Source organism: Rhizophagus irregularis, chromosome 1, assembly GCF_026210795.1.
Source record: "Rhizophagus irregularis chromosome 1, complete sequence".
NCBI classification, from domain to species: Eukaryota; Fungi; Glomeromycota; class Glomeromycetes; order Glomerales; family Glomeraceae; genus Rhizophagus; species Rhizophagus irregularis.
Genome location: NC_089429.1, coordinates 4,259,114 through 4,283,542, shown reverse-complemented (window position 1 = coordinate 4,283,542; position 24,429 = coordinate 4,259,114). Strand labels below are relative to the sequence as shown.

Sequence of the window (24,429 nt, the reverse complement as noted above, 5' to 3'; positions counted from 1 at the left end):
ATGAGTTAGTTTACTATATATCTTTGCAAAGTGCTTATCATACCAAAATGGATAATCCCCTATTTCCTATTGTCCGCAGGAATTAAGCATATTATTAGTTAGTGTTTTAGTGATTACAAAGGAAACAAGTGTGGATGGGGAAATCTTTCCCCGAATGTAGAATGTGCGTGGGTAAGTGTGAAGAGGTTAGTAATTGAAATTGAATTATAAATACGGTACTTGAAATAATGGGTAATCCTTACAGAAATATGACAAAAAGAAATTTAACCTGGCGCTTCTTTCACGAAGTAGAAGAAAATTCTGAAGCATTTCCCATTGATATTGACGAATCAGAGTCTGTCTCGGAACTTGGGAAAGAAAATCAAAGAAAAAGTTAGAGAGTTAAAAAACGACATCTGTTACGATATTGATGACGGTGATCTAGATTTACAGTTCTGGAAGGTTAATATCTCTAATAGCGATGTAGACAAGTTTTCGAGCCTTCGTCTACAAAACGATGAAAGTAAGGGTATAGAGGAACAAACCTTATTAGTAAATATTGGGGTAATTTAGAAGAAGGATTTACTCATGTTATTTTTACCTCAAATTATTTAATTAATCAAAATTTGAAAGAAAAAATTAAAGAATTAACTGAAAACCTTGAGAATATTCATTTCAGTTTCGAAGGTGAGTAGTTTTATCATCGTTACGTTTTTGACCAAGACATGTTAACACAAAGCTTTATTTTTTAGAGGGAATGGATAATTTTGGTCGACTCTCCGAAATGCTAACCACATTAAAAAAAAACAAAAGTCGTGCCGGTAAGACCTCTATCTAATTACAATAAAGACTACACCTTTTTTTTCTTAACTTCTTAATTCGTCCTTAACAGAGAACTCCATATTACAACTCGCATATAGTGAAAAAATCGTTAGTAAAGGCGATGACATTTTATATAATAATATTAAGATTACCACTTTGAAAGTGGCAGAAGAATGGGCATATATTGAGTATGAAAATGAGTATTTTACAAGTATAACGAAGTTTATCAAGGAAAAAGAGAATGTGAGTTGTCGCTAGTAATGTATTGTCAACAATTCATAATCTCATATTATCTCGCAATTGTAGATAACATACCCTCCGGTGCCTGAACAACGTGACCTTTTTGCCATCGGCAATAGATCTTATCAGGATATACGTAGGATTCTGGGATCAAAAGAGGGAGGTAAAAAAAAGGTCGCAAAAAATAAGTAATTTAAGACCGTATTCAACACTAAAATTATTTCATCATTTGTATCTGAACCATATTTCTAATGTGGTGCTTTTTTAATCGTCAAAAGCAAATGTATAAGTTTTTGACTCTGTCTACTTTCATCTAATGTCATCAGTCTTCGACCTGTATTATGTATTTTTTTTCGTACGACCAATAAAACAAGACGTAATTAATTTACCAAATTCAGATATATAATGGATGGGCCATGGGATTGTGGGAAGTGAAGTGAGCGTGTATTCTTTTTGCAACGAAATCATTAATCCAGAACTCGATAAACACGCAGTAACATTAAATATAGATATAACACATCACGGGAATAAGTAATTGCGCAAAAATAATTTATTCTCAAAACTTTCTCGCATATTCTCAAAAATTTTACATATATTATTATTGAAAAAAGAGCCTTGATGATCTTTACATATGGGTAGCATCAAAGTTTTTTATTGTTAAATTAAGGAGAAGCCGTTGATCAGATTTTCATGATGTGTTCGTATTAACCAAAAGCGTATTCTAAGATCGATCCTGCAAATTGTATAAAAAGGCGATGTCCCGGCTAGTGAATCCTTTTATCTGTCTCATGCAAGTAAAATAAAATCAAGCAAAAAAATTCAAATCATTCAAACTTACCATTATTAACATCATCAATATTTACAATTAAACGAACCCGTATATTCCGCAAAGTAAATAATAAAGTAAGTTAGTTTATTGCTCGGCTAGCTTCTTGAAACATGTCATCACGATGTTAATCAATTTTCCCGCCTCTATAGATGTTCCAAAATAAAACGGACATATTGCCATACTTGAAAGAAACGGAAAATACACATATTTTCGAAACCCCCCTGTTTATAGAGTGAGTTACAATAACTTGATAACAACTTCGTTAGAAAATGTTAAAGAACCATTTACACAAATTCCGATTAAAGAATCAGATCCGTCAGAAATTATGATAATCGAAAATATAGCTGTCAACTGGACATTGTTCCCTACCTATGTCTCATCAAAATTACATGATGGAGTAAATTTATTTAGCATCCCATTAAAGGTGGAAACAAAGGATGGGAAGTTATTATCTATCCAACTCACTCGACCGACTTGGACTTGATATATATTACGTGGCCATAAAGGTGTGTTTCTCTGTGCTTTAACTAGTATTTGATTTGAATTAGATTTTAAAAATTGATTCATGCTAATTAACAAAGGTGTGGACGAAATGCTTGAATTCTTTTCTTCAATATGTGAAAATTCTATGTGTTATGAAAATGAGTTAAAGAAGTTACATTCTAATGCTTTATTTCTCAAGATCAAGATTTTTCTTAATGATCTGCTAATTATGGGTGATAATAAAGATGCTGAAATGCGTCTTCATATGGACCAAACAGCGATTTTTTACTTTTCAAAAGTATATTTTGATGAAAAAGAAATCAAAAATATCCTTAATTTTCCCACTGCGTCTGGTCTTTCCATTTCTAAACTTTTTGAATTATCATTATATCAAAAGACAGATTTATGTTCATCTCACGATTTAGCACCTCTTGTTCAAGAAATATTTGGTATACGGAAGGGGTTTCAAAAGGAAAAAGGTTTTACTAAAGCTTTTAAGAAATTTGAGAAGGACTGGAGAAAAAAATATAAGAAACGATCAGGTAGATAATTAAGTATAGATAGAAAATTGGTTATCGTGCAAATAATCATGTATATTAGATAGACGTCATATATCACGGGCTATGTCCCGAACTTTGTATTTAATTTTGCATGTATTAATAAAAAATTTCAGCCAGGGCCCCAGCCAAAAACACATATTTTTTTATTTTGAATGCTTATATACAGTGTATTAGTTTTATATATTATAGATCATGTCATCTGAGCTTGGATTATTGAGACAGCGTATCACTGAACTTGAGGCTGAGAATGCAGAGCTTAGGAAGGAGAATACTGAGATCTCCGGTCTTAGAATCAAGCTCTCAGTATCTGATGCTGAAATAGCTGAACTTAAGCGCAGGAATGCTGAATTTCTAAGAGCGAATAAGGAATATAACAAGAGGCGTGATGCTGAAAATGCCAAACTCAGGGCTAGAATCAAGGAGATGGAATCTGAGTTTGGAGATAGAATTATGAAAGTGGAATAGAAGCAGACTCTGCAAAGCACCTTAACGGCAAATGATAATTCTTCTAACAACAGTTCACCTAGCTTCAATTTAGTTGCAGTATCAGAGGTGATAACAGTACCTACCAACTCTGCGAAGCATCTTAATAGCAAATCGTTGGAAGAGAAAGACATGGATAGTTTCTTACTTGAGGCTCATAAGAAAATCGTTAGTAGTGAAATAAAGCAACACAATAAGGAGAAGAAATTTCTACGTGAGTCAGCTAAAAATCAAGTCCATTCGAAATTATCACGTGACAAAAAAACTGTTACCAATGGTAACGAATAAGATTTGAAATTATCACTTAATTAGCATAGGCGATTATAGTAGCCGAAATTAATTTCGTAATAAGGAATTACGTATTTCTTAATTGCTGTAAATATTTCGGAATATTCGTCCAATTTTACGAAATACGTAATTAATTACGGAAATGCGTAAATAATTACGGAAATATGTAAATAATCAAGTATTTTCCCGAAAAAAAAATCTGAATTTTTCGGAATTCTACACTTCCGAAGATAAAAAAATTCGCCACCGAGAATTACCCTTTTAGGCTGATCTGTGGCTTGTGCTTAAACCATAATCATGTGTTTTTCCGAAAGAATATTCCGAATTCTTCAGAATTCTACACTTCAAAAAATTTACCCCTAAAATTATCTTTTTAACTATAACGTGTTAGACAATAAAAAATACTGCATATTATATAATAACGAGAAAGATGCAGATCACTGTCAGTTATTTTATAAGAATCTGATATTATATGTAATAAGAGAACGATTAAAAAATAATAATTTTCTTTTCAATTGAATTTTTTTTGTTAAACTATTATTAATGCAAGTAATTTGATAATTTAATCGCTCAAAAGATAGATCGTGAGAAAAGATAATGATATTTTGGGAATTTTAGGGAGGTATGACGAAATGAAATGACAAATTAACTTTTTTAATATTTTGAAGCATGTTAAAATAACAAATTTAACGATTTTATCCATTGTTTATAAATCAAATAAAGCTTAAATAAATTAAATGAACAATGGAAACCTAAAAGAACACGAGTTTTTACAAGCAAAGAATCAAAGATAAAGAATTTAGAATAATTTTAGATTATAGGAAAACCCTTGATGTTCCAAGTCAATATAGGATAGCTCAAGAAATAAGGGATATTTCACTTGATGATATTAGTTTTAATCAATCAATAGTATCTCGTATGTACAGTCGGGTCCGAAAGTGACGCCCGATTTTGTACAGTGTTACGATACACAAAATTTACATTATTTATACCCCCTTTTTTTATTTTTAAATGTTTTTCTCACAATTTCATAACCTAATAAACGCGTTGCAAAGTTAAAAAAATAATGTCACATAGAACTGAGTTAACTTCTCAAGATAAAGGAAAAATACTAGCATATATGGAGAATTTTAACCCTGCACAAATAGCAAGAAAAATGGGTCGTGACCCCACCACAATAAGAAGAATTATTGACAGATACAAGAAGACAGGAAAAACTGAAAATTTACCTAGATCGGGGCGTCCACCTGCTCTCAATAATAATGAGAAAAATGCACTCATAAACAAAGTTACACAAGATCGACGCGAACCTTTACATGAAGTCATTAATACATTAGATTTAAATTGCAGCCTTACAACTGCTAAAAGAGCATTACATAGTGTTGGAATTTATTCCCATGTTGCTGCAAAAAAACCCTTTATCTCAGAAAAGCATGCATTAGCTCGTATTAGTTGGTGTGAGAAATATAAAGAAAAAACAGCTTATGATTGGGCACAAGTTATTTTCTCAGATGAATCAAGTGTTGAGATTGGTAAGCAGTCACGACAAATAAGAGTTTGGAGACACACAGGGGAAAAGGTTTAACACCTGAATGCTTGACATCTATCTTTAAAAGTGGTCGAAAATCAGTCATGGTTTGGGGATGTTTTGCAGGAGGGATAAAAGGGCCATTAATTTTTTGTGATGAAAATAAAGAAGGAAATGAAAAAATCAATTCAAATACTTACATTAGAATCCTAAATTCATATCTGTATCCATTTCAGCATACAGTTCATGAGTTAACAGGAAGGGCTGCAATTTTTCAACAGGATAATGCACCCATACATACCGCGAAAATAACCAAGGATTGGTTGAAGAAGAATAAAATTGTGGTTATTGATTGGCCGGCAAATTCTCCCGATCTAAATCCAATAGAAAACATCTGGAAGCAGTTAAAGGACAATATCCAGAGTTGTAAAGTCTTTCCAAGAACTGTGGATGAACTTAAAGTTGCACTAAGTGAAGAATGGGAAAATTTGGATTGCTCCATTTTTGAAGAGGTTGTTGCTTCAATGCCACAAAGAATAAATGCAGTACTAGAAGCAAGGGGAGGGCCAACACATTATTAACCATTTTTAGTAATTATTTTTTATGTGAATTTTAATGAAAATCAATAAAGTTTTGCCATTTTTGGCATTAATTTTAAATCGGGCGTCACTTTCGGACGTGACTGTACAATAATATTGATATACCTAAATGTGATAAAACATTAACAGCGATTAAAAATTGGATTAATAAAGAATTGGAAAGAAAGGAAAAATATAAAAATTTAGACTATAAATAATATATGTATCAGGTTGGTGAATAGTATATTTTGATATTATTGATACAAAATAAACATTTTATTTTCAACTACGTAAAATATTAAATTGTTCATATTTTTATATAATAGATGATATTTTCCAAAAAAAATTGCATCTATTACATATAAATTAAAAATCTGTGAATAATTAAATGAAAAGACTATCGCACGCCCACAAAAAAAATATTAAAGATCAAATAATAATAAGACCATCATACATAAATTAAATTCACGAAAGTGAGGTATTAAAGATCAAAATATGAAAGCCACAATACATAAATCAAAATTACTCATAAAAATATTAAAGATCAAATAGGAAGACCACTATATATGAATTATAATTGCCCATTAGAGATCAGACCATCACCATAATTAAAAATTCCTACGAAAAATATTAGAGATCAAATGGAAAAACCATCACTAACGCATAAATTTAAAATTGTCCATGAAAAAGTATTAAAATCAAATAAGAATATGAATAAAATTACCCATTAAAAAATCAAAATAAAAGGCCGTTATACATGAATTATAATTGCTCATTAAACGCGAAAGACCATAATATTGCCCATAAAAAGGCCTGTTTTAAGATCAAATAAATTAAAATAAAAGGTCATACACAAGTTATAAGTCCACGAAAAATATCAGAAACCAAGTACACACATTATAATTGCTCATAAACTCTAGTTTATATGAAATTAATGCTGAAAATATATTTTTTTCTTTCCGTTTGAAATTTAAAAATAGCGTCCAGAAGTAAACTATGATAATATACCAGATATAGTTAATATAAGGGTAAACCTTCGGAATATTCTTTCTGAAAAACACATGATTATGATAGTTTAAGTACGAGCCACAGATCAGCCTAAAAGGGTAATTCTCAGTAGCGAATTTTTTATCTTCAGAAGTGTAGAATTCCAAAAAATTCGGATTTTTTTTTCGGGAAAATACTTGATTATAATATGTAATTAATTACGAATTTTGCATAGTAGTTTTACTCACACAGGTAAACCGATAGTCAACTTGCATGATACTACAAGATCGATAATCGGAAGCACTGATAACCACAATACTGCGTCTGAAAATCAACTGATTTTGCTATAAATGCTTCCTATCAACAAATTTCCGAATCTCCATTGTCACAGCTTTCAATATTATCAAGCCCGGAACCTGTTTTAAATTTCAAAAATTTTGTTATACAAGTTTCAGGCCGGTTATATAGGTTTTCGAAGGTAAAACTTTGAATTTTTTATAATTTTTAACGAAACGTTAATAAAACGTTTCATTTTTCTTTTAGTTGATTTCTTCAAACTCCTTTGTAAGTATTTTTTTTTTAATTTAATTTGTTTCTTTTAGCGAAGAACACTAACATTCGTTTCCTCCATTTTTTAGATGGTCTGAACAGGCGCGTGGAAATTTTGGTAAGGGTATTTATTATTTTACCTTAGTTGTTTATTTTAACAGAACATTTACTAAGTTCTGATATTTCTTTTTTAGACGGCTGAATTTTCGAGTCTTTGGGCAAGGATATTTGAATGGATGTGAGTTCTTTTTAAAGAATTCTTTGTTAACGAAATGATTATTAATTGTTTCATTTATTTTCTTTTTTGTAGACGATCAATATTTCGGGATACTTGACTAGGTGAGGGTTTTTTTTTAAAAATAATTTATATTTCTTTTGTTAACAAAACGATTACTAATTGTTTCGTTTATTTTATTTTATTTTTTTTTGTAGGCAATCGGTACTTCGGGATACTTGATTTCATGGTAATTGATGAGGGGATTTCTTTGAATATTCTTTAACGAAACAATTTAATACTAATTGTTTCTTTTTTTTCATCTTTATAGACGATCGGTATTCGGGATATTTGAGTAAGTAAGGTTCATTTTTTTTGATTCATTTCTTTATTAACGAAATAATTACTAATTATTTCATGTTTTTTGTAGACAACTGGTATTCGCGATATTTGGATGGGTAAGGGATTTTCAAGATATTATAACTGAGATCCAAATTAAATATTCATTTATTTGAGATCAATATATTTGATAAATTATAGAATACTTTCACTACCGGTATAGATCCTTGGACTTAATTTGAATTATTATTTCTTTTCCAAACTTCGCTCCTTCCTTTATAAAGCTGTCAACAATTTCAAATAATCTTCCCATCCCATCATTCCGACTTTTTAGAAAACATCAATGTATTGTATTGAACCATCCTGTTTTGACCAATCGCAAACTGAATTGAGCGTTTGTGAATAAAATATCAAAGCATCGGTATTATCCGGCTAATGAAATAATTACCAATTATTTTGGTTTTCTTTTTTTGTAAGCGATCGGTATTTCAGGATATTTGAGCAAATAAAGGGTACTTAAATTAAATAAAACTTAATTATTATTGTATAAGATTATTTCTTATTTATTTTAATAAGTTTTGGTATTGTTTCGGTTGTTTTCGTGTGGTTTTTTTTTATAATTGATCGATAATCACCTGATTACACTAGAAAATGGTGTTAAATATTAATATCTAAATTAAGAAATTTATTAACACCAATAAAAATTCGTCTTACCATAAATACATATTTCATGAACAAAGAATACAAAGAATAAATTTTGTGAATAACCGTTTAAAACATTTTAAAAGGTAAAATGACAGCTGAACAAGCAGCAGCAGAACTTTTAGCGCCAAATACTGATGATAAAGATGATACAAATGATGCAGAGATATCTAAAAAGAGGAAGCCAGGAAGACCGAAAAATGATGTTTGGACCTTTTTTATAGAAATTGGCGCACGAGTTCAAGGTCATTGTGGTGCTAAGTGTAAAGTATGTGGTTGGGAAAAGAAGGCTAATGCAAAAACGGATGAACTTGAGACTCATATTGGTCTTCGGTGTATTAAAGTTGATTATCAAATCAAAGAAAAATACATGAACATTATTCGAAATCGAGGAAATTTGGGTCATTCAAATGATTCAATCAATGATAATGAAAGATCCTCAAAAAAAAAATAAAGAGCAATCATGATAATCAACAACGAATTGACGAACATTATGATTCACTTAAAATAGCTAATTCAAAAGTACAAATGGCCAATCAGGCTCTTATAAAATTATTTGTTTGTTGTGGAATACCATTTCATTTAGTACAACATCCATTCTTCGTAGATTTTATTAAGATATTATGCCCGACATATTCACTTCCTTTACGGCAACAATTGTCTGCAGATATGCTTAATTTGGAAATATCACATATCCAAATAAAAATCAATGGGATACTTGAAAATGAAACTTGTTTGACGTTGGGTATTTATATTTAATATATAAATTATTATTTAAATAATATTAAAAAAATTACTTAATATTTAATATTTAATTTTATATAATAATAAAGGGTTAGATAGTTGGACGTCACCAGTAGGACAATCATTCTACGCATTCATCATTTTCACTAAAAGCGGAAAAGAATTTATTCATTCAATTCAAAATCTTTCTAAAGAATCGCATACCAGCCAATATATTGCCAAAAAAATAATTGAAGTAATTGAATCAGTGGGCGCAGGGAAATTTTCTGCGGTTGTATTTGACAATGCATCTTCTATGGTTAAAGCAAAAAAGCTCGTTAATGAAAAATATGAAAATATAATGCCAATTCGTTGCATTGATCATCAAATTAATTTAATTACCACTGATATATGTAAATTGCCTTTCGCAGAAGATCTTTTAAAAAAATGCATGAAGATTGTCAGATTCTTTAAAACTTCTCACAAAGCTGGAGAGACTTTGCGTACAGAAATATTGGAAAATATGGTAAAAGGCGGAGGGTTGAAATCATATGTGAAAACACGCTAGTCTACAGCGTTTGATTGTGCAAATTCTATTTTATCTTGTGAAACCATTTTAAAAAATGTAAGTATTAAGTACTAATTTTACTTTATCAAATAAATTAATTTATTTATTTTTATTATTTATTAATTATTACTAATTTTAATGTATTATAATGAACAGATTGCAGTACAAGATGCTGATACGTTAAACAATGATATTAAAAAAATTATTTCTAATCGGCATTTTTATGTTGATTTAGAAGAATTGGTATCAATTATTGAACCAATTAAAAAAGCATTAAAATGTCTTGAATTCAAATCTACCACCTTGGCCGATTGTTTTATTGAAATAATTAAGCTTTATGCTGCTATTAAAGATTTACCTGAAACACGTCAAGTATCATTTCATAAAGAATGCATTGAAATTTTTAATAAGCGTTGGAAGCAATTTGATATTGAATTATATGTGCTTGCATTTATATTACATCCAAAATATCGTGGCAATTAAATTTTTTTTTTTTAATGAATTGATTTTTTTTAAAAAATGGTTTAATAATAAACTAATCTACTTTTTTTAACTATTTATATTTTATTTATATTAAAGTGAAGGAATGAAAACAAGCACTTTTCGCAAAGTAATTGAATATGGCATTCGAGAAATATGGCTCAAAATGGGTGGAGGAAAAAATTTTAGTCAGATTTTGATCGGTCAGTTTTCAAATTACAGAAATAGAAAAGCTCCATATGATCATCAATTTATTGATGAAATATATACAGTTCAAAGTTGGTGGAGTATGACATATGAAGAAAATGATGAAAAAAATTACATTCAAGATTTAGCTTTTAAAATTTTTTCAATAAGGCCGCATAATGCTGGTTGTGAACGAATTTTTTCAGTATTAGGATGGATGATGAATAAACGAAGAACCAGGTAGCAAATCATAATTTTGAATTATATAAATTCCATATAACTAATAATTAATAATTTAATAATTTTAAAGATTAGGAATTGATCGTATACAAAATATGGCAAAATTACATGCCTATTATATTACCAATGCAAAAGCAGAATTAAAATATGTATACCAAGATTTGCAAGAAGAAAAATTTTATGAGGAAATTGAAAAAAATTTATCTGAACATCTTGCTGATGATGATACTATTGAAGTAGAAGAAGAATTTGGAGATGAGGATTCAGATGTAAGTGAAGTTGAAGATGAAAACGATATAAATAATAATAATAATGGAATTGATGAATACTTAAATTTGGCATCTGAAGAGTTACGTCAACTTCTTGAAGTACAAGTTGTAGAAGTACGTATTGAAAACAACCAGTTGATCATGGAGAAAAGGATTTTGATATAAATGCATTATTACAAGAAGAATTTGATCAAAATTAAATTAGTATTTTTGTAATATCATAAATGATTTTTTCTTTAATAAAAAATAAAGTTCAGTTTAATATAATTTTGTTATAACTATGAATTTTACAGTATTTATCATAATATTATAACTTTTTTAAGTAATAATTAATAAATATATAGTTATACAGGTGTAAATATTTTATGAACATTTTAATTATTTATAAAAATTAAAAAAATGTTTTGAATACTTTTATTACTTTATAATCAATACCTCGTAATTAATTAACCCGTAATTAATTAAGTAACCCGTAATTAATTAAGTAACCCGTAATTAATTAAGTGACCCGTAATTAATTAAGTGACCCGTAATTAATTAAGTGACCCGTAATTAATTAAGTGACCCGTAATTAATTAAGTGACCCGTAATTAATTAAGTAACCCGTAATTAATTAAGTAATCCGTAACTAATTAAGTAATCCGTAATTATATTTACGTAACGTAATTTCGGAATACGAAATTTTAAAAACAATTACTGATACAACTATAGTACTGATAGCTAAGAAATTTTGCTGGGCGAAATTATCTTAATTCTGGTCAAATTAATGTGTAACCTTAAAAAAATTTTTGCCTTTTTTATAGTTATAAGGTGGTACAAAATGTACGTTAGTGCAATCCTTGCTGTTAAGTTTATGATTTCAAAACTTTACTCATCTTTAAGATGGGAATGTAGGATCAAAGATTTTTTAGTAACATCTCTTTTGATTTTTCAGGAAAAGTGATTTTTCAAAATATACTGGCATGGAAGCTTTGGAGCATAGTACATGTTGTTAATGGTTTGGAACATTTTGTTCCAGTTGGTTCGATTCCAACAAACAACTATTCAAAATTTCAATACCTCAATATATAATAATGAAATACTGTACATATAAAAATTAATGTAAAATCGTTGTGGCATCGGAAATACTGTATATGTGAATTTCAGATCGCTGATATTCTAATTTAGGTATATAATCGGAAATTCGATCCTTCAAAAGTATCAGTTTACCGATGTTGTCCAGAATCTAGGCATTACCGTACCGCACTGCCTAAAATACCCCGGGTCTAAAACAAAATATTTGGTTTACCATCCTGAAAGTACTAGAAGGATTTAAGATGTGAAATTTTAAATTTGATTTATAATAGCCATCAAATATGACGATTCTTGGGCATCATTTCCTACAATAGTCATTCATAGTGCTAGCGGCGGTGGTACCTCCTATTCATGGTACTTTCCAATAGCATTTCACACATTTCTTTTCTTGGGTCATTTCTCCTTGGAAATATCTCCAAAATAGGCATATCCATTACAACTATATCACAGATCGAATGATGGTATGTCAGTGGAGAATCACAAACCCGATTCTTCACTGATTCTTTATACTGTAGATTGTACTATTATAATAGCCTGATGATCATTACCTATTCTCCACCAATTACCGTACCGCACTGCCTAAGATACCCCCTTTGAGAGTATCCCCCACTTAAAATATCCGTATCAATATACCAAGTTTGTAATATGTAGACTCATTTGGCTTCATTACACTCATCCACTACGAAATCCCGAAAACTTAAAACCCAATGAGACATAATCCCGACCTATATGGTAGCTATACGTATTAAATGATATTTATTTTCAATTTTTTTTCTCATTTTAAATCTTTGCTTTTGGAAAATTTTTATTTTTTACTTGGTTTAAAAATGTAACGCTCTTAACAATTAATTAATCATTGATCCAAGATCGGCATACAGTATTAAAAAAATCGGGGGTGAAATTTAGCGTTTAATAATAGATACACAAAAACAAAACCTTATTTAAAACACGTCATATATGCAAAAAAACCTGAATAAGCTAAAAAAAAAATTGCATGTAAACTATTTATTAGTTTACATTGTAAGCGTGTCAAATATGCTGATTAGTATGCAATAAAATTATTAAAACTTATTTATATGGCATAAAATGCATAACACATATGCAAGAAACATAAGAAAATAGAATAAGCGCATATTTGTTATGATAAAATGGGAGTTTAAAAATTCCGGATTGGCAAGTGAAAATTCTTTTTGACTTTTTTTTTTAGTAATAAGGCAGGTTGTTATCAAGAAAATGTTAGTACTGTAGATGTGGTATTATAGATATAGACAGTAAATAATTGATAAGCAGTCTCGATTTTTTTTTCTTGCAATATATATTGTTGAAATTCTGTCGATCATGTTATGATTTGCGAAGTTTTATGAAGACAGAATAGTTTGTTTTAGAAGAAAGGGCATATCTTTACAGATTCGTATAATTTTTTATTAATACTACTTCGTAACCTCTACTCTAGTTGTAAAACAAGTTTGCATTTAAAATTTGATGTTCTTACGAAACGATTGCCAACCTTAAAATGAATATGAATTTAGCTAGCTTAAATTATATGTAAATATTTTATTACAAATATAATAAAATTAAATAAATAACTTATATAACTTATAACTTACCATAGAAATAAATTTTATAACCAAAATACTGTGTAATATTTATTAATTAATGAAATTTCGAAATTAAGCATGTTTGGTTCTATTATTCTATTATGATCCTGGCCAAAAAAAGTTGGAAGATATACAGGGAATATTGATTAAAGATCGCCGTCGTACATACGGTACTACAGTGTACTATATAAATACCGATTCCTCGAATTGGAATCTTCAATAAAAAAAAACTTTTTTTTTTTTCCTCCAGAAATGACGAGAGGTTGTGGATGTCCATTAGAACAAGATTTAAGATTTTTAATAAATAACCCAAAGTATAGTGATATAGAAATTTTATGCGAAGATGAAAAGAAACTATATGGTTGTAGAGCAATTTTGGCCGCGAGGTCTGAAATGTTTGACAAATTACTTTATAATGGGATGAAAGAAACCTATGAAAATCGAATTTCTTTTCCAAAAATTAGCTCTTCTGGAATGGAGATTGTATTAGAATTTATTTATACGGGATCAATTGAAGAAAGAACTTTAACAGAAGATAATATAATTGAAGTGTTTTACGCTGCAGATTATCTTCAAATAACAGATCTTCAAAAATATATTGTAAAAATTGTTAATAATACTTTCGAAACAGAAAATTATTTTCCGGAATTATTATCTAAAATTGCGGGAATGATGCCATTAGCGGAAGATAATGCACTTCTTGATTTATTGATTGAAATGGTAGCAATTATTCCATTAAATACTATTGAATTTAGTCGATTATCTATTGCAGGACTTCAATATCTTTTATCATATACACATGAAAAAGAAAAACCCTTTGTAACTCCAGAATACGAAGTTTTTCGATATAGTGCTATTTTAGCAGCAAAACAAGTTTCTAATGATGCTTTTATAACTATTATGGAGCGGTTACCAACATTGGAGCGGGTGGAGAATTTATTCCAAACAGAAAATAAATTTATTACTGATAATCAAAAAATTACTAAAGAATTGGAACCTTTAGTTAAATACATTGATTTTAATCAAATTAAAGGAAACATTTTGACTGATATTATTGAACCATTAGAAATAGTCTCGCCTAAAATAATACTAGATGCTTATCGACAAAAAGCAAGATCACACAAGACAGATTTAAACGGAATTCGAGGAGTACACATTAATGAGTCTAATTACACTTGGGATGAGTCATGTGATTCAAGCCTTTTTATTGAAGAAAATGGAAAACTTGTTAGTGCGAAAAGTAATTGTAATCTCCAAACATGTGTTAAAGCTAACTTAACATTAGAAAATCAAGGTATTTTTGAATGGGATGTTATTATTGAAAAATTGTGTGAATATGCTTGGATTGGAGTTTGTGCGCCAGAAAATTTTAATTGCCTAGCCTTTGCAGGGTATCAAACTACTGGATGGGTACTAGGTTCTAATGGTTTATGTTGGAATTCTCGTAAAGAAATTCGTTATTGTCTTCCGTTTGGAGAAGGAACGAGAATTACTGTTCATTTAGATATGAATAAAAGAACTTGCGCTTTTACAGTCAATGGTATAAGGTATCCTGAAGTATCTACGTGGAATAATTTACCATCAAAGCTTTATCCAGTAGCAGGATTAATATATCCTGGTCGCTTTCGGATTCAATCTTATAGAAAAGTTTGATTTTTGATTTATAGTATATGGAGTACAGTGTAATAGATTGGCATATCATTAAGTCTATTTTTTTGGCTTATAAATATAGTATATATAGTGATATAGAAATAGTGAAGTCGATTATTGTACAAATGTATTATTAAAGTTTATGCTGTAAAGTAAGTTGTAATATTTGCAAAATTTGTAATTTTAAAAGTTTGTTATATAATGTATCCAATAAATTATTATTATATCCTACCTTATTTATTTATTTTTAAGAATAATATTTAGTGTAAAGTAATTATTTGGACATCTTAAATCCTTACAGCTAATTGCAAAAGAATGGACCACCCAATTTATTTTCGTTTCGAAGCTTCACACGCATGACTGATCGGCATAATTTATAATTCTGGCCAGAATTTAGTTTTTTTTTGGCTTTCGCAAAAAAATGGAAATGATCGACATTCCCGTATGTGTTAAAATTATAACTTGGCCGGCAATCAATTATGATCATGTGCGCCGGTATGACTGTGTATGACTTCGGAGTAAAAATGACGTTTTTTTTGCAATAACTGTAAAAATGACGCGACCTTGAGAAAATGAATATTGTTACCTCTTTTATAGAGTAAGTTAGAATATGGTAAATTTAAATTCTCCGGCGGCTCGACCACGTAAATTTTTAAGTCTCCCGTCACTTCACACTTTGCGTCGGCATCGCCTAAAGGTAAAGGCAAAGACAACACAAAACAAAACGTTCACATCTAGTACTAAAGTGGTAAGAAAGTTTAATACGGATTATTGCATTTTTTTTTGACCCACCAATGACCCTTTGGCCTCCTGTCAAAAACAGATACATGAATATTTTGAACGAATGGTGTATTACTGGACTCCTTGGTGAGTACAATGTCGAACCATTTAGACGAAAGGTAAATTGCTACCTTTCCTTCCTTGAGAATATCGCCAATACAGAAGAAGGTCGAAGGTCGAAGACAGAAAAAAGTGCAACAAATACAGGCAGGCAAGTATTTACTTAATTACTTTCTGCGTAAAAAAGAAGAATAAGTGGCATGAGGACCCTTCGAGCTTGTCTGTGTTCAAGTCTTTCAAGCCAACCCGCCAGAACACAGGTGACCCATCGAGCTTGTCTGATGTTAAGTTTCGAGGCAACCGTGGACACAGATGACCCATCGAGCTTGTCTGATGTTTAGTCTCGATCCTGCCTGGCGGGATGGAATCAAGCGAAAATCTGTATTCAATACTTTCAAGCCGATCTGACACTAGCCCCTCCAGAACACAGATGACCCATCGAGCTTGTCTGATGTTAAGCTTCGAGGCGTGAACATAGATGACCCATCGAGCTTGTCTGATGTTCAGTCTCGATCCTGCCTGGCGGGATGGATTCAAGCGAAATAAATGAATATGATATTTAAGAATAATAGTAACTTTCTAAATTTTTCTTTGAGGGAGCATAAACCGGCCGACATTTATCAACCGATACTCACAAATGGAGGGAATAACGTTAATATAAGCGGAACTACCGCCAGAACACAGATGACCCATCGAGCTTATCTGATGTTCAGTCTCGATCCTGCCTGGCGGGATGGAATCAAGACCTTTCTAAATTTTTCTTTGAGGGAGCATAAACCGGCCGACATTTATCAACCGATACTCAAGAGTGGAGGGAATAACATTATTATAAACGGAACTACTGACGGTGGAACTTTCAATTCCGGACCATCTGAAAAAAAAAGAGATCGGTATGTTCTTCTATCAACGTTTCTCATTCTTTGATTTTTTCCAATTCGTAATTTCTAAATAATTCTTATTATAGCAGCTTGGAGTGTAGGATAACTTTAGAGCGAAGACCACTTTTTTATCTAACAGTTCATAAGTAATCAAACTTTGTTTAAAAAATTATTGAAAAAGGCGAAGAATAAATTTTGAAAAATTACTAGATTCTATTTTCATATTAGCCACAATTGTAATCTTTTTGTAGATAATATTTTCGCTTTCGTTCTCAGTATTTACGTGAAAGATTGTAGAAATACTAAGATAAATAAAAAAAAGTTGCGTCAAAGAACATATTGTATACGATATTTAAATTTTTAAAGATTTATTCAGATACAAATTAAAATTAATCATAACAATTAATATATTTGTTCCTTTACATTCTTCTAATTTTATACAACTGAAGAAGTAAGAGATTTTTATATTGTCTTTTCACTTTAAAGTCCAATTCTGTCATTAGTATAATTGGTATTAGAACATATGTCACATCTATGCTTGAATGTATTTAATAAGAATCCTACTCTTGATGGTTTGCTTCATTCAAAGTCGCATAATATACGAAAAATTAAGATTATGTATTTAATATATAAAGGATATTTCACAATTCCTTAATTGTTTAATTATATAACGAATATAATGTCATATAAAGTTTTTGGTATTAAAACAAGTAGCTATTTTTAAACTGAACCGATAGTTGTGGTTAGTCACAACAAATAACCCAATCTTTTTTTTTTTTTAAATTATTACATCTAACTTTTGATGGGATTGAATTCGAAAACGACCAGGATAACATAATGATGCTACAGGATAAAACTTTGATGGTAAATTATTATTACAATTTAATACTTCGGGATATCTTGTACCATCGACTGTGAAAGCGCAAGTTTTTTTATTCATATCTAAATGAACAGTAATTCTCGTGCCATCACCCAATGAAGGACAATAATCTTCTAAATAATTTCCAGAATTATAGTAACGACCTTCAGAACTCAATGCCCATCCAATAGGTTCATCATTATTAAAACTTCCTGGTGCACATACTCCAACCCAAAACCATTTACAAGCTTTCTCAATTATAAAATCCCATTCAAAAATACCTTTACTATCAATTAAAATTTTAGCTCTAACACCTTGATGTGTATGACAATCGTTTGATGCACTTACAACTTTTCCATTTTCTTCAATAAAAAGTTTTGATCCGCATGCTAACTCATCCCAAAACTGTGTTCCTCGAATTTCATTAAAATCCGTATTATGTGATCTTGCTTTTTGTCGATAAGCATCTAATATTGTCTTAGCTGGAATAATTCCTAATGGTTCGATAATATCTGTCAAAATTTTTCCTTTAATTTGATTAAAATCAATGAAATCAATTAAAGGTTCTAATTCTTTAGTAACTTTACAGTGATCGGTAATAGGTTCATTTTCTACTTGGATTGAATTCTTTATTTGTTCCAAAGTTGGTAAACATTTCATAAGAGTTTTAAAAGCATCATTAGAAACTTGTTTTGCTGCTAGAATAGCACTATATCGAAAAACTTCATATTCAGGAGTTGCAAAGGACTTTGCTTTTTTATGTGTAAATGATAAAAGACATTGAAGTCCGGCGATAGATAATCGATCAAATTCAATTGTATTTAAAGGAATAGTTGCTACTTTTTCAACCAATAAATTTTGAAGAATATTATCTTCTATAAATGGCATTATTTCTACAATATTAGATAATAATTCCGGTGAATAATTTTCTGATTCCAGTGTATTATTAACAACTCTTACAATATTTTCTTGAAGATCAGTTAATTGAAAAAAATCTGCAGCATAAAATGCTTCAATTATATTATTTTTATTTAAAGATTCTTTTTTAATTAATCCTGTATAAATATATTCCAATATAATTTTCATTCCAGAGGAATTAATCTTTGGAAAAGAAATTTTATTTTCAAAACTTTCTTTCATTCCATTGTAAAGTAAACTGTCAAATAATTCGGATCTTGCAGCCAAAATTGCTCTACAACCATATAGTTTCTTTCCATCTTCACATAAAATTTCTATATCACTATATTTGGTATTATTTACTAACAAACTTAAATCTTGTTCTAATGAATATCCTCTCGTCATTTCTTTTTTTTAACACGAGTTTATGTGAATGATTAAATTTGATTTATAATAAATTGGGTTGTACGCTGTAGTACCATGTGTACGGTGAAAAAATTTACTGTCACATGGATCTCCGATTACCTAAAAAGAGTCTTTAAACGTTCATATTCAAACTATTAAGTGATAGTTATTTCACGGGGAACTGTGGATATCAATGATTTTCACGGCTGCGCCGTGAAAATCATTGATATTCAATTTCATAATGATATTCTTTTATCATATTTTTCAAGGTTTAAATGAACTTTTCATAAATCTACTTTCATTATATTCAAATACAACGACGCTATCTGGTATAAATCATTTGATTGGGCTTATGAATAACAATAAAAAGTGTAAAAAAACTCTATTCTCTTGTTTGTTAGTTAATAAACTTTGGTGTGAAGCTATAATTCCAATTTTTATAGAATTATTTATCTGAATCATTCTTGTGGTAATCTTTGCTTCGCAGCGACACAGCATGCTATTTTAGTAACATAAATTAATATTTAATGCAAGGAACTAAACAATAATTTACTTTATAAGGCGATAGTAACACGTGTATAAAAATTGAAAAGAAGAGAAATTAATGATTTTCTAGTTTAATTATCAAACTTAAAATAAAAAAAAATTTGGAGATACGCACTTTATGGAATTTTCCGCGCAGACATCGAAAAAAGACAGACTCCCACTATTCCAATACAATCTTACTCAGTGTATGAAATCTATTTGCAGAATTTGCGGAGCGCAACTTACTTTTTAATTTCTGCAAATTATACATAATTCTAGTTTGAGCATAGCGCAACTTATAATTTAAAATTTTATATTTAAAAACTTAGATTTGCAGATACAGTATTAGAAGCGCAAATTGGATTTGTTTTTACGCAAATTGCATGTGACTTTTTGTTGCGCATTGCGCGAAAAGTATTTGACATATCATTTTTCTTATTAGATATTTAATAATCTTATATTACTCTTTTTTCAGTTTCCTCTCCTTTCTCTCCTTCTCTCCCGCCTTCTTTTTTAAACCCTTTTTCCTCTTACACTTTTCTGTTTCTTCCCTCACTCTTTCTCTCCTACTCTTGTTGTCTCTCATCCTTCCTTTTCTTTCTTCTCTTCCCTCTCTTGATTGCTTTTTCTTTCCCTTTCATCTCTCTTATTTTCGTTTAATCAGCTCTTTTATTCATCTTAACATCTAATTTGCCTGAAGCAATATCAAAAGTGAGTAAAGTAAAACTTGTTTTTTTATGCATTATTTATGGAGCAGCATGTTGCTATGCATGGGTGTATCATTAGAAACTTGTTTTGCTGCTAAAATTGCACTATATCGAAAAACTTTAAATTTTGGGGTCACAAAAAATTTTTCTTTTTCTTGTGTATAAGATAAAAGATGTTTGAGGCCTACAATAGATAATCGACCAAATTCAATAGTATTCAATGGAATAATTGCCACCGTTTCAATCAATAAGTTAAGAAGAACATTATCTTCTGTTAATGACATTATTTCTGCAATTTTAGATAATAATTCTGGTGAAAAATTTTTTGTGATTTTTTTTTAAGAGTATTTTTAAGAGTTTTCACGATAAAATCTTGAATACTCAGCATTAAAAGCTTCAACTATATTTTCTTTAGTTAAAGATTATTCTTTAATTGATCCCGTATAATATATTCCAATATAATTTCCATCCCGGAGGAATTAATTTTTGGAAAGAAATTTGGTTTTCATAACTTTCTTTCATCCCATTATAGAGTAATCTGTCAAATACTTCGGACCTTGCAGCCAAAATTGCTCTACAACCATATAGTTTCTTTTCATCTTCACATAATATTTCTATATCACTATGTTTTTTTTTTGCACCCCCTGATTCTGGGGCGGTTTTATATGATCACGTGAAATTTATTTATACAGTTAAAGTAGGATCGGCATCGTGCATGAATTAGAAACCGCTCCCAGAAAACGGAGCTGCAAATTTATTGTATATTACCAAAATAATGTGATTTATGGTTATCGTGACACGATGACTCATTGTGCACATGTTGTACACGTTTTTATTTTATAGAATTGTTCATTGTTAAAAAAAAAAAAGCAGCTCCGTTTTCTGGGCGCGGTTTCTAATTCATGCACGATGCCGATCCTACTTTAACTGTATAAATAAATTTCACGTGATCATATAAAACCGCGGGGTGCAATAAATTTAGACAATTACATGTTTTTTTTTATTTAATAAACGGACAATGTTATATTGTAATATTATAAAATTTTATTTCCATTTTTTTTCGTGAACATTTGTTCATGATCGATAACTGAATGTAACACATTGATCAATTTTTTAAATTAGCATGTTCCAGAATTATAGGGACATATTTTGGTTAATAGCGGTATAAAGAAATTAAGAAAATATCTTTATTTCTTATGTAATTTAGCTCTACTACATTGATATAAATTATGACAGTCTGACGCGCTTAAGATATTGAAAGGTTATCAATAAAAATGAATAATATTTAATGGAATAGATATATCAATAAATTAAGAACATTGTTTCCCATAAATATAATATTTTGTTATGTCAATATTTCTTACGATCGGATAAAGCCATTAACATAAATTCCTTCTAATTTTGTATTATTTTCTGAAGTTATTACTAATCCAAACATTTCATAATTTTCACTTTATAATGATAATTCAAAATTTACACGATTTTGTAATTCTCAACTAGAGATGCGACCGTATGGAGATTTTAAACTATAACTACACGTAGAAAAAAGATGTTAATTAACAATTATACATAAATATGTAACAGATAAATGAAAAATGTTTTAATTTTCATGCAAATTGCGTTGTTAACGAAAAAAGATTTAAAATTTGTAATAATTTTTTTATTTAATCGTAAAAAAAATTGTTATATCATGCACACGTGACTCGATTTTCCAAATTGAATTTGGTACGAATCTAAATTTGTAAAAAATCTACACTTACTATAACGATAAATTTGGTCTGAAATGGGATGAATAACAAAACTTCTTTCTCAATTTCTCAACAAAAAAAAATCCAATAATGACGAAAGGATATTCATTAGAACAAGATTTGAGATTATTAATAAATAATCCAAAATATAGTGATATAAAAATTTTATGTAAGGATAAACAAATACTACACGGTTGCAGAGCAATCTTAGCAGCAAGGTCCGAAGTATTTGATAAATTTCTTTATAATGGGAGGAAAGAAAGTTATGAAAATCATTTTTCTTTCCCGAATATTAATTCTTCCGAAATGGAAATTATATTAGAATACATTTATTCGGGATCAATTAAAGTAGAATCTTTAAATAAAGAAAATATAGTCGAAGCTTTTTATGCTGCAGACTATTTTCAATTACTAGACCTTCAGAAATTTATTATGGAAACTATTAAAAGTGCTAATTATGCAAAAAATTATTCACCAGAATTATTATCTAAAGTAGTGAATACAATTCCGCTATCGGAAGATAATATTCTCTTAAATTTATTAGTCGAATCTGTAGCAACTATTCCACTAAATACTGTTGAGTTTGGTCGATTATCAATCAAGGCACTTCAACATCTCCTATCTTATACATATAATAAAGAAACGCCCTTTGCAACGCCAGAATATGAAGTTTTTCGATATGCCGTTATTCTGGCAGCAAAACAAGTCTCTAATAGTGCATACAAAATTCTTATGGAGAGATTACCTACCTTAGAACAAATGAATAACTCGATCCAAATAGAAATTAAATTTATTGACAATAACCGAATATCAGAAGTTACTAAAGAATTGGAACCTTTGGTTGAATTTATTGATTTCAGACGAATTAAAAGACAAATATTTGCTGATCTCATTGATCCATTAGAAATTATCCCAACCAAAATAATTTTAAATGTTTATCGATATATAGCAAAATCGAATAGTTCAGACTTAAATGATATTCGAGGAATTCCAACGTCAATTTACAAATTTAATGAATCCGATTATGTTTGGGATGAATCAGCATGTGGATCAAACCTTATTATTGAGGATAATGGAAAAGTTGTACGTACTAAATCAGCAAATGTTTATAATTATCAAAGTGTTAGAGCAAAACTTGCATTAGAGAATGAAAACATTTTTGAATGGGATGTCATTATTGAGAAAGTCAGCGTTTATTTTCATATTGGAGTATGTACATTGGAAAATTTTGAAAGTGAAAGTTGGGTGTCTTATGGATGGGTATTGTGTAGTGATGGTAGGTGTTGTAATTTCGGGAATTGGCAACTTGATTATTGTCCTGAATTTATAAATGGTGCAAGAATCACTGTTCATCTAGATATGAATAAAAGAACTTGTGCTTTTACAGTAGATGGTACAAAATATCCGGTAGTATCAACATGGAATAATTTGCCATCAAAGCTTTATCCCGTAGTATCATTTCATTATCCTGGTCGCTTTCGAATTCAACCTCATCAAAAATCATAAATCTACATATATACCCTCTATAATACATGCGAGAGTAAATAAAATTGGATATTATTTAAAGTCATGATGATAATATAATTTAGTCGAGAAATTCATTAGTAAAAAATTTTGTATTTAGCGTAGAATGAAATTATTTATATGTGCCGTATGAATTTCAATTAAACTTCCAGTTGTTAAAAGCATCATATCTTCATTGCACACATAGCTATAATGTATAGATACAACTCTTTATAATCTTTGAATATCATTATAACTGTGATTAGAAATGACAAGAGGATATTCGTTAGAATAAGACTAATGATTGTTAATAAGCAAACGTAGTGTTATATTTGAAATTATACGTACAATTTAGCAGTAAGGCAGGTTAAACGTTACCCGATTAATTTATTCATTTAATTTATAACAATTTTTTTTTTTAGATATTTTATTATTATAATTTCTTAAAAACCAATATTTATTAATAAAAAAAAATCATTTTAATGACAATAATCACGAAATGATCAATATACCGTCAAAATACGCTAAATATTATATCATTGATATTAGATCAATACTTGACTCACTCGAAGTCTAGAATATAATGCTATAAACTTGAATTGAACTGTTGAGTGCGCAATTTCTCTTCCCTTCGTAAAAATTTCGAGTCTAGATCGAGTGAAACATAAGCTTCTAATTCGTCTTCTCGGCCCATTCAT

General features: G+C 29.6%; 7 protein-coding genes across 7 annotated transcripts; 5 read left to right on the top strand and 2 right to left on the bottom strand.

Moving 5' to 3' along the window:
* On the top strand, nt 1-2,263 carry OCT59_000874 (uncharacterized protein; the record flags this gene model as incomplete). The annotated part of the gene is made up of 11 exons (XM_066139175.1): nt 1-4; nt 80-97; nt 161-171; nt 245-287; nt 553-666; nt 732-800; nt 872-1,044; nt 1,108-1,204; nt 1,934-1,944; nt 2,020-2,102; nt 2,176-2,263. 11 exons carry the CDS (start codon nt 1-3, stop codon nt 2,261-2,263), a joined length of 711 nt encoding a protein of 236 aa, XP_065988603.1.
* Nucleotides 2,264-2,435: 172 nt separating this feature from the next.
* OCT59_000873 (uncharacterized protein) lies at nt 2,436-2,903 on the top strand (the record flags this gene model as incomplete). The annotated part of the gene is made up of 1 exon (XM_025324338.2): nt 2,436-2,903. The coding sequence occupies one exon, from the start codon at nt 2,436-2,438 to the stop codon at nt 2,901-2,903; it is 468 nt and encodes a 155-aa protein (XP_025186673.2).
* Nucleotides 2,904-13,971: 11,068 nt separating this feature from the next.
* Nucleotides 13,972-15,618, top strand: OCT59_000872 (uncharacterized protein; the record flags this gene model as incomplete). Its single annotated transcript, XM_025330019.2, has 1 exon — nt 13,972-15,618. The coding sequence occupies one exon, from the start codon at nt 13,972-13,974 to the stop codon at nt 15,370-15,372; it is 1,401 nt and encodes a 466-aa protein (XP_025186670.1). The 3' UTR covers nt 15,373-15,618.
* Nucleotides 15,619-16,761: 1,143 nt separating this feature from the next.
* OCT59_000871 (uncharacterized protein) lies at nt 16,762-17,451 on the top strand (the record flags this gene model as incomplete). The annotated part of the gene is made up of 3 exons (XM_066139174.1): nt 16,762-17,099; nt 17,177-17,233; nt 17,316-17,451. The coding sequence occupies 3 exons, from the start codon at nt 16,762-16,764 to the stop codon at nt 17,449-17,451; spliced, it is 531 nt and encodes a 176-aa protein (XP_065988602.1).
* A 414-nt stretch (nt 17,452-17,865) lies between these two features.
* On the bottom strand, nt 17,866-19,263 carry OCT59_000870 (uncharacterized protein; the record flags this gene model as incomplete). Its single annotated transcript, XM_025313718.2, has 1 exon — nt 17,866-19,263. Exon 1 carries the CDS (start codon nt 19,246-19,248, stop codon nt 17,866-17,868), a length of 1,383 nt encoding a protein of 460 aa, XP_025186668.2. The 5' UTR covers nt 19,249-19,263.
* A 1,252-nt stretch (nt 19,264-20,515) lies between these two features.
* OCT59_000869 (uncharacterized protein) lies at nt 20,516-20,764 on the bottom strand (the record flags this gene model as incomplete). Its single annotated transcript, XM_025324336.2, has 1 exon — nt 20,516-20,764. The coding sequence occupies one exon, from the start codon at nt 20,762-20,764 to the stop codon at nt 20,516-20,518; it is 249 nt and encodes an 82-aa protein (XP_025186667.2).
* A 1,554-nt stretch (nt 20,765-22,318) lies between these two features.
* Nucleotides 22,319-23,734, top strand: OCT59_000868 (uncharacterized protein; the record flags this gene model as incomplete). Its single annotated transcript, XM_025310054.1, has 1 exon — nt 22,319-23,734. One exon carries the CDS (start codon nt 22,319-22,321, stop codon nt 23,732-23,734), a length of 1,416 nt encoding a protein of 471 aa, XP_025186666.1.
* Between the last annotated feature and the right edge of the window lie 695 nt (nt 23,735-24,429).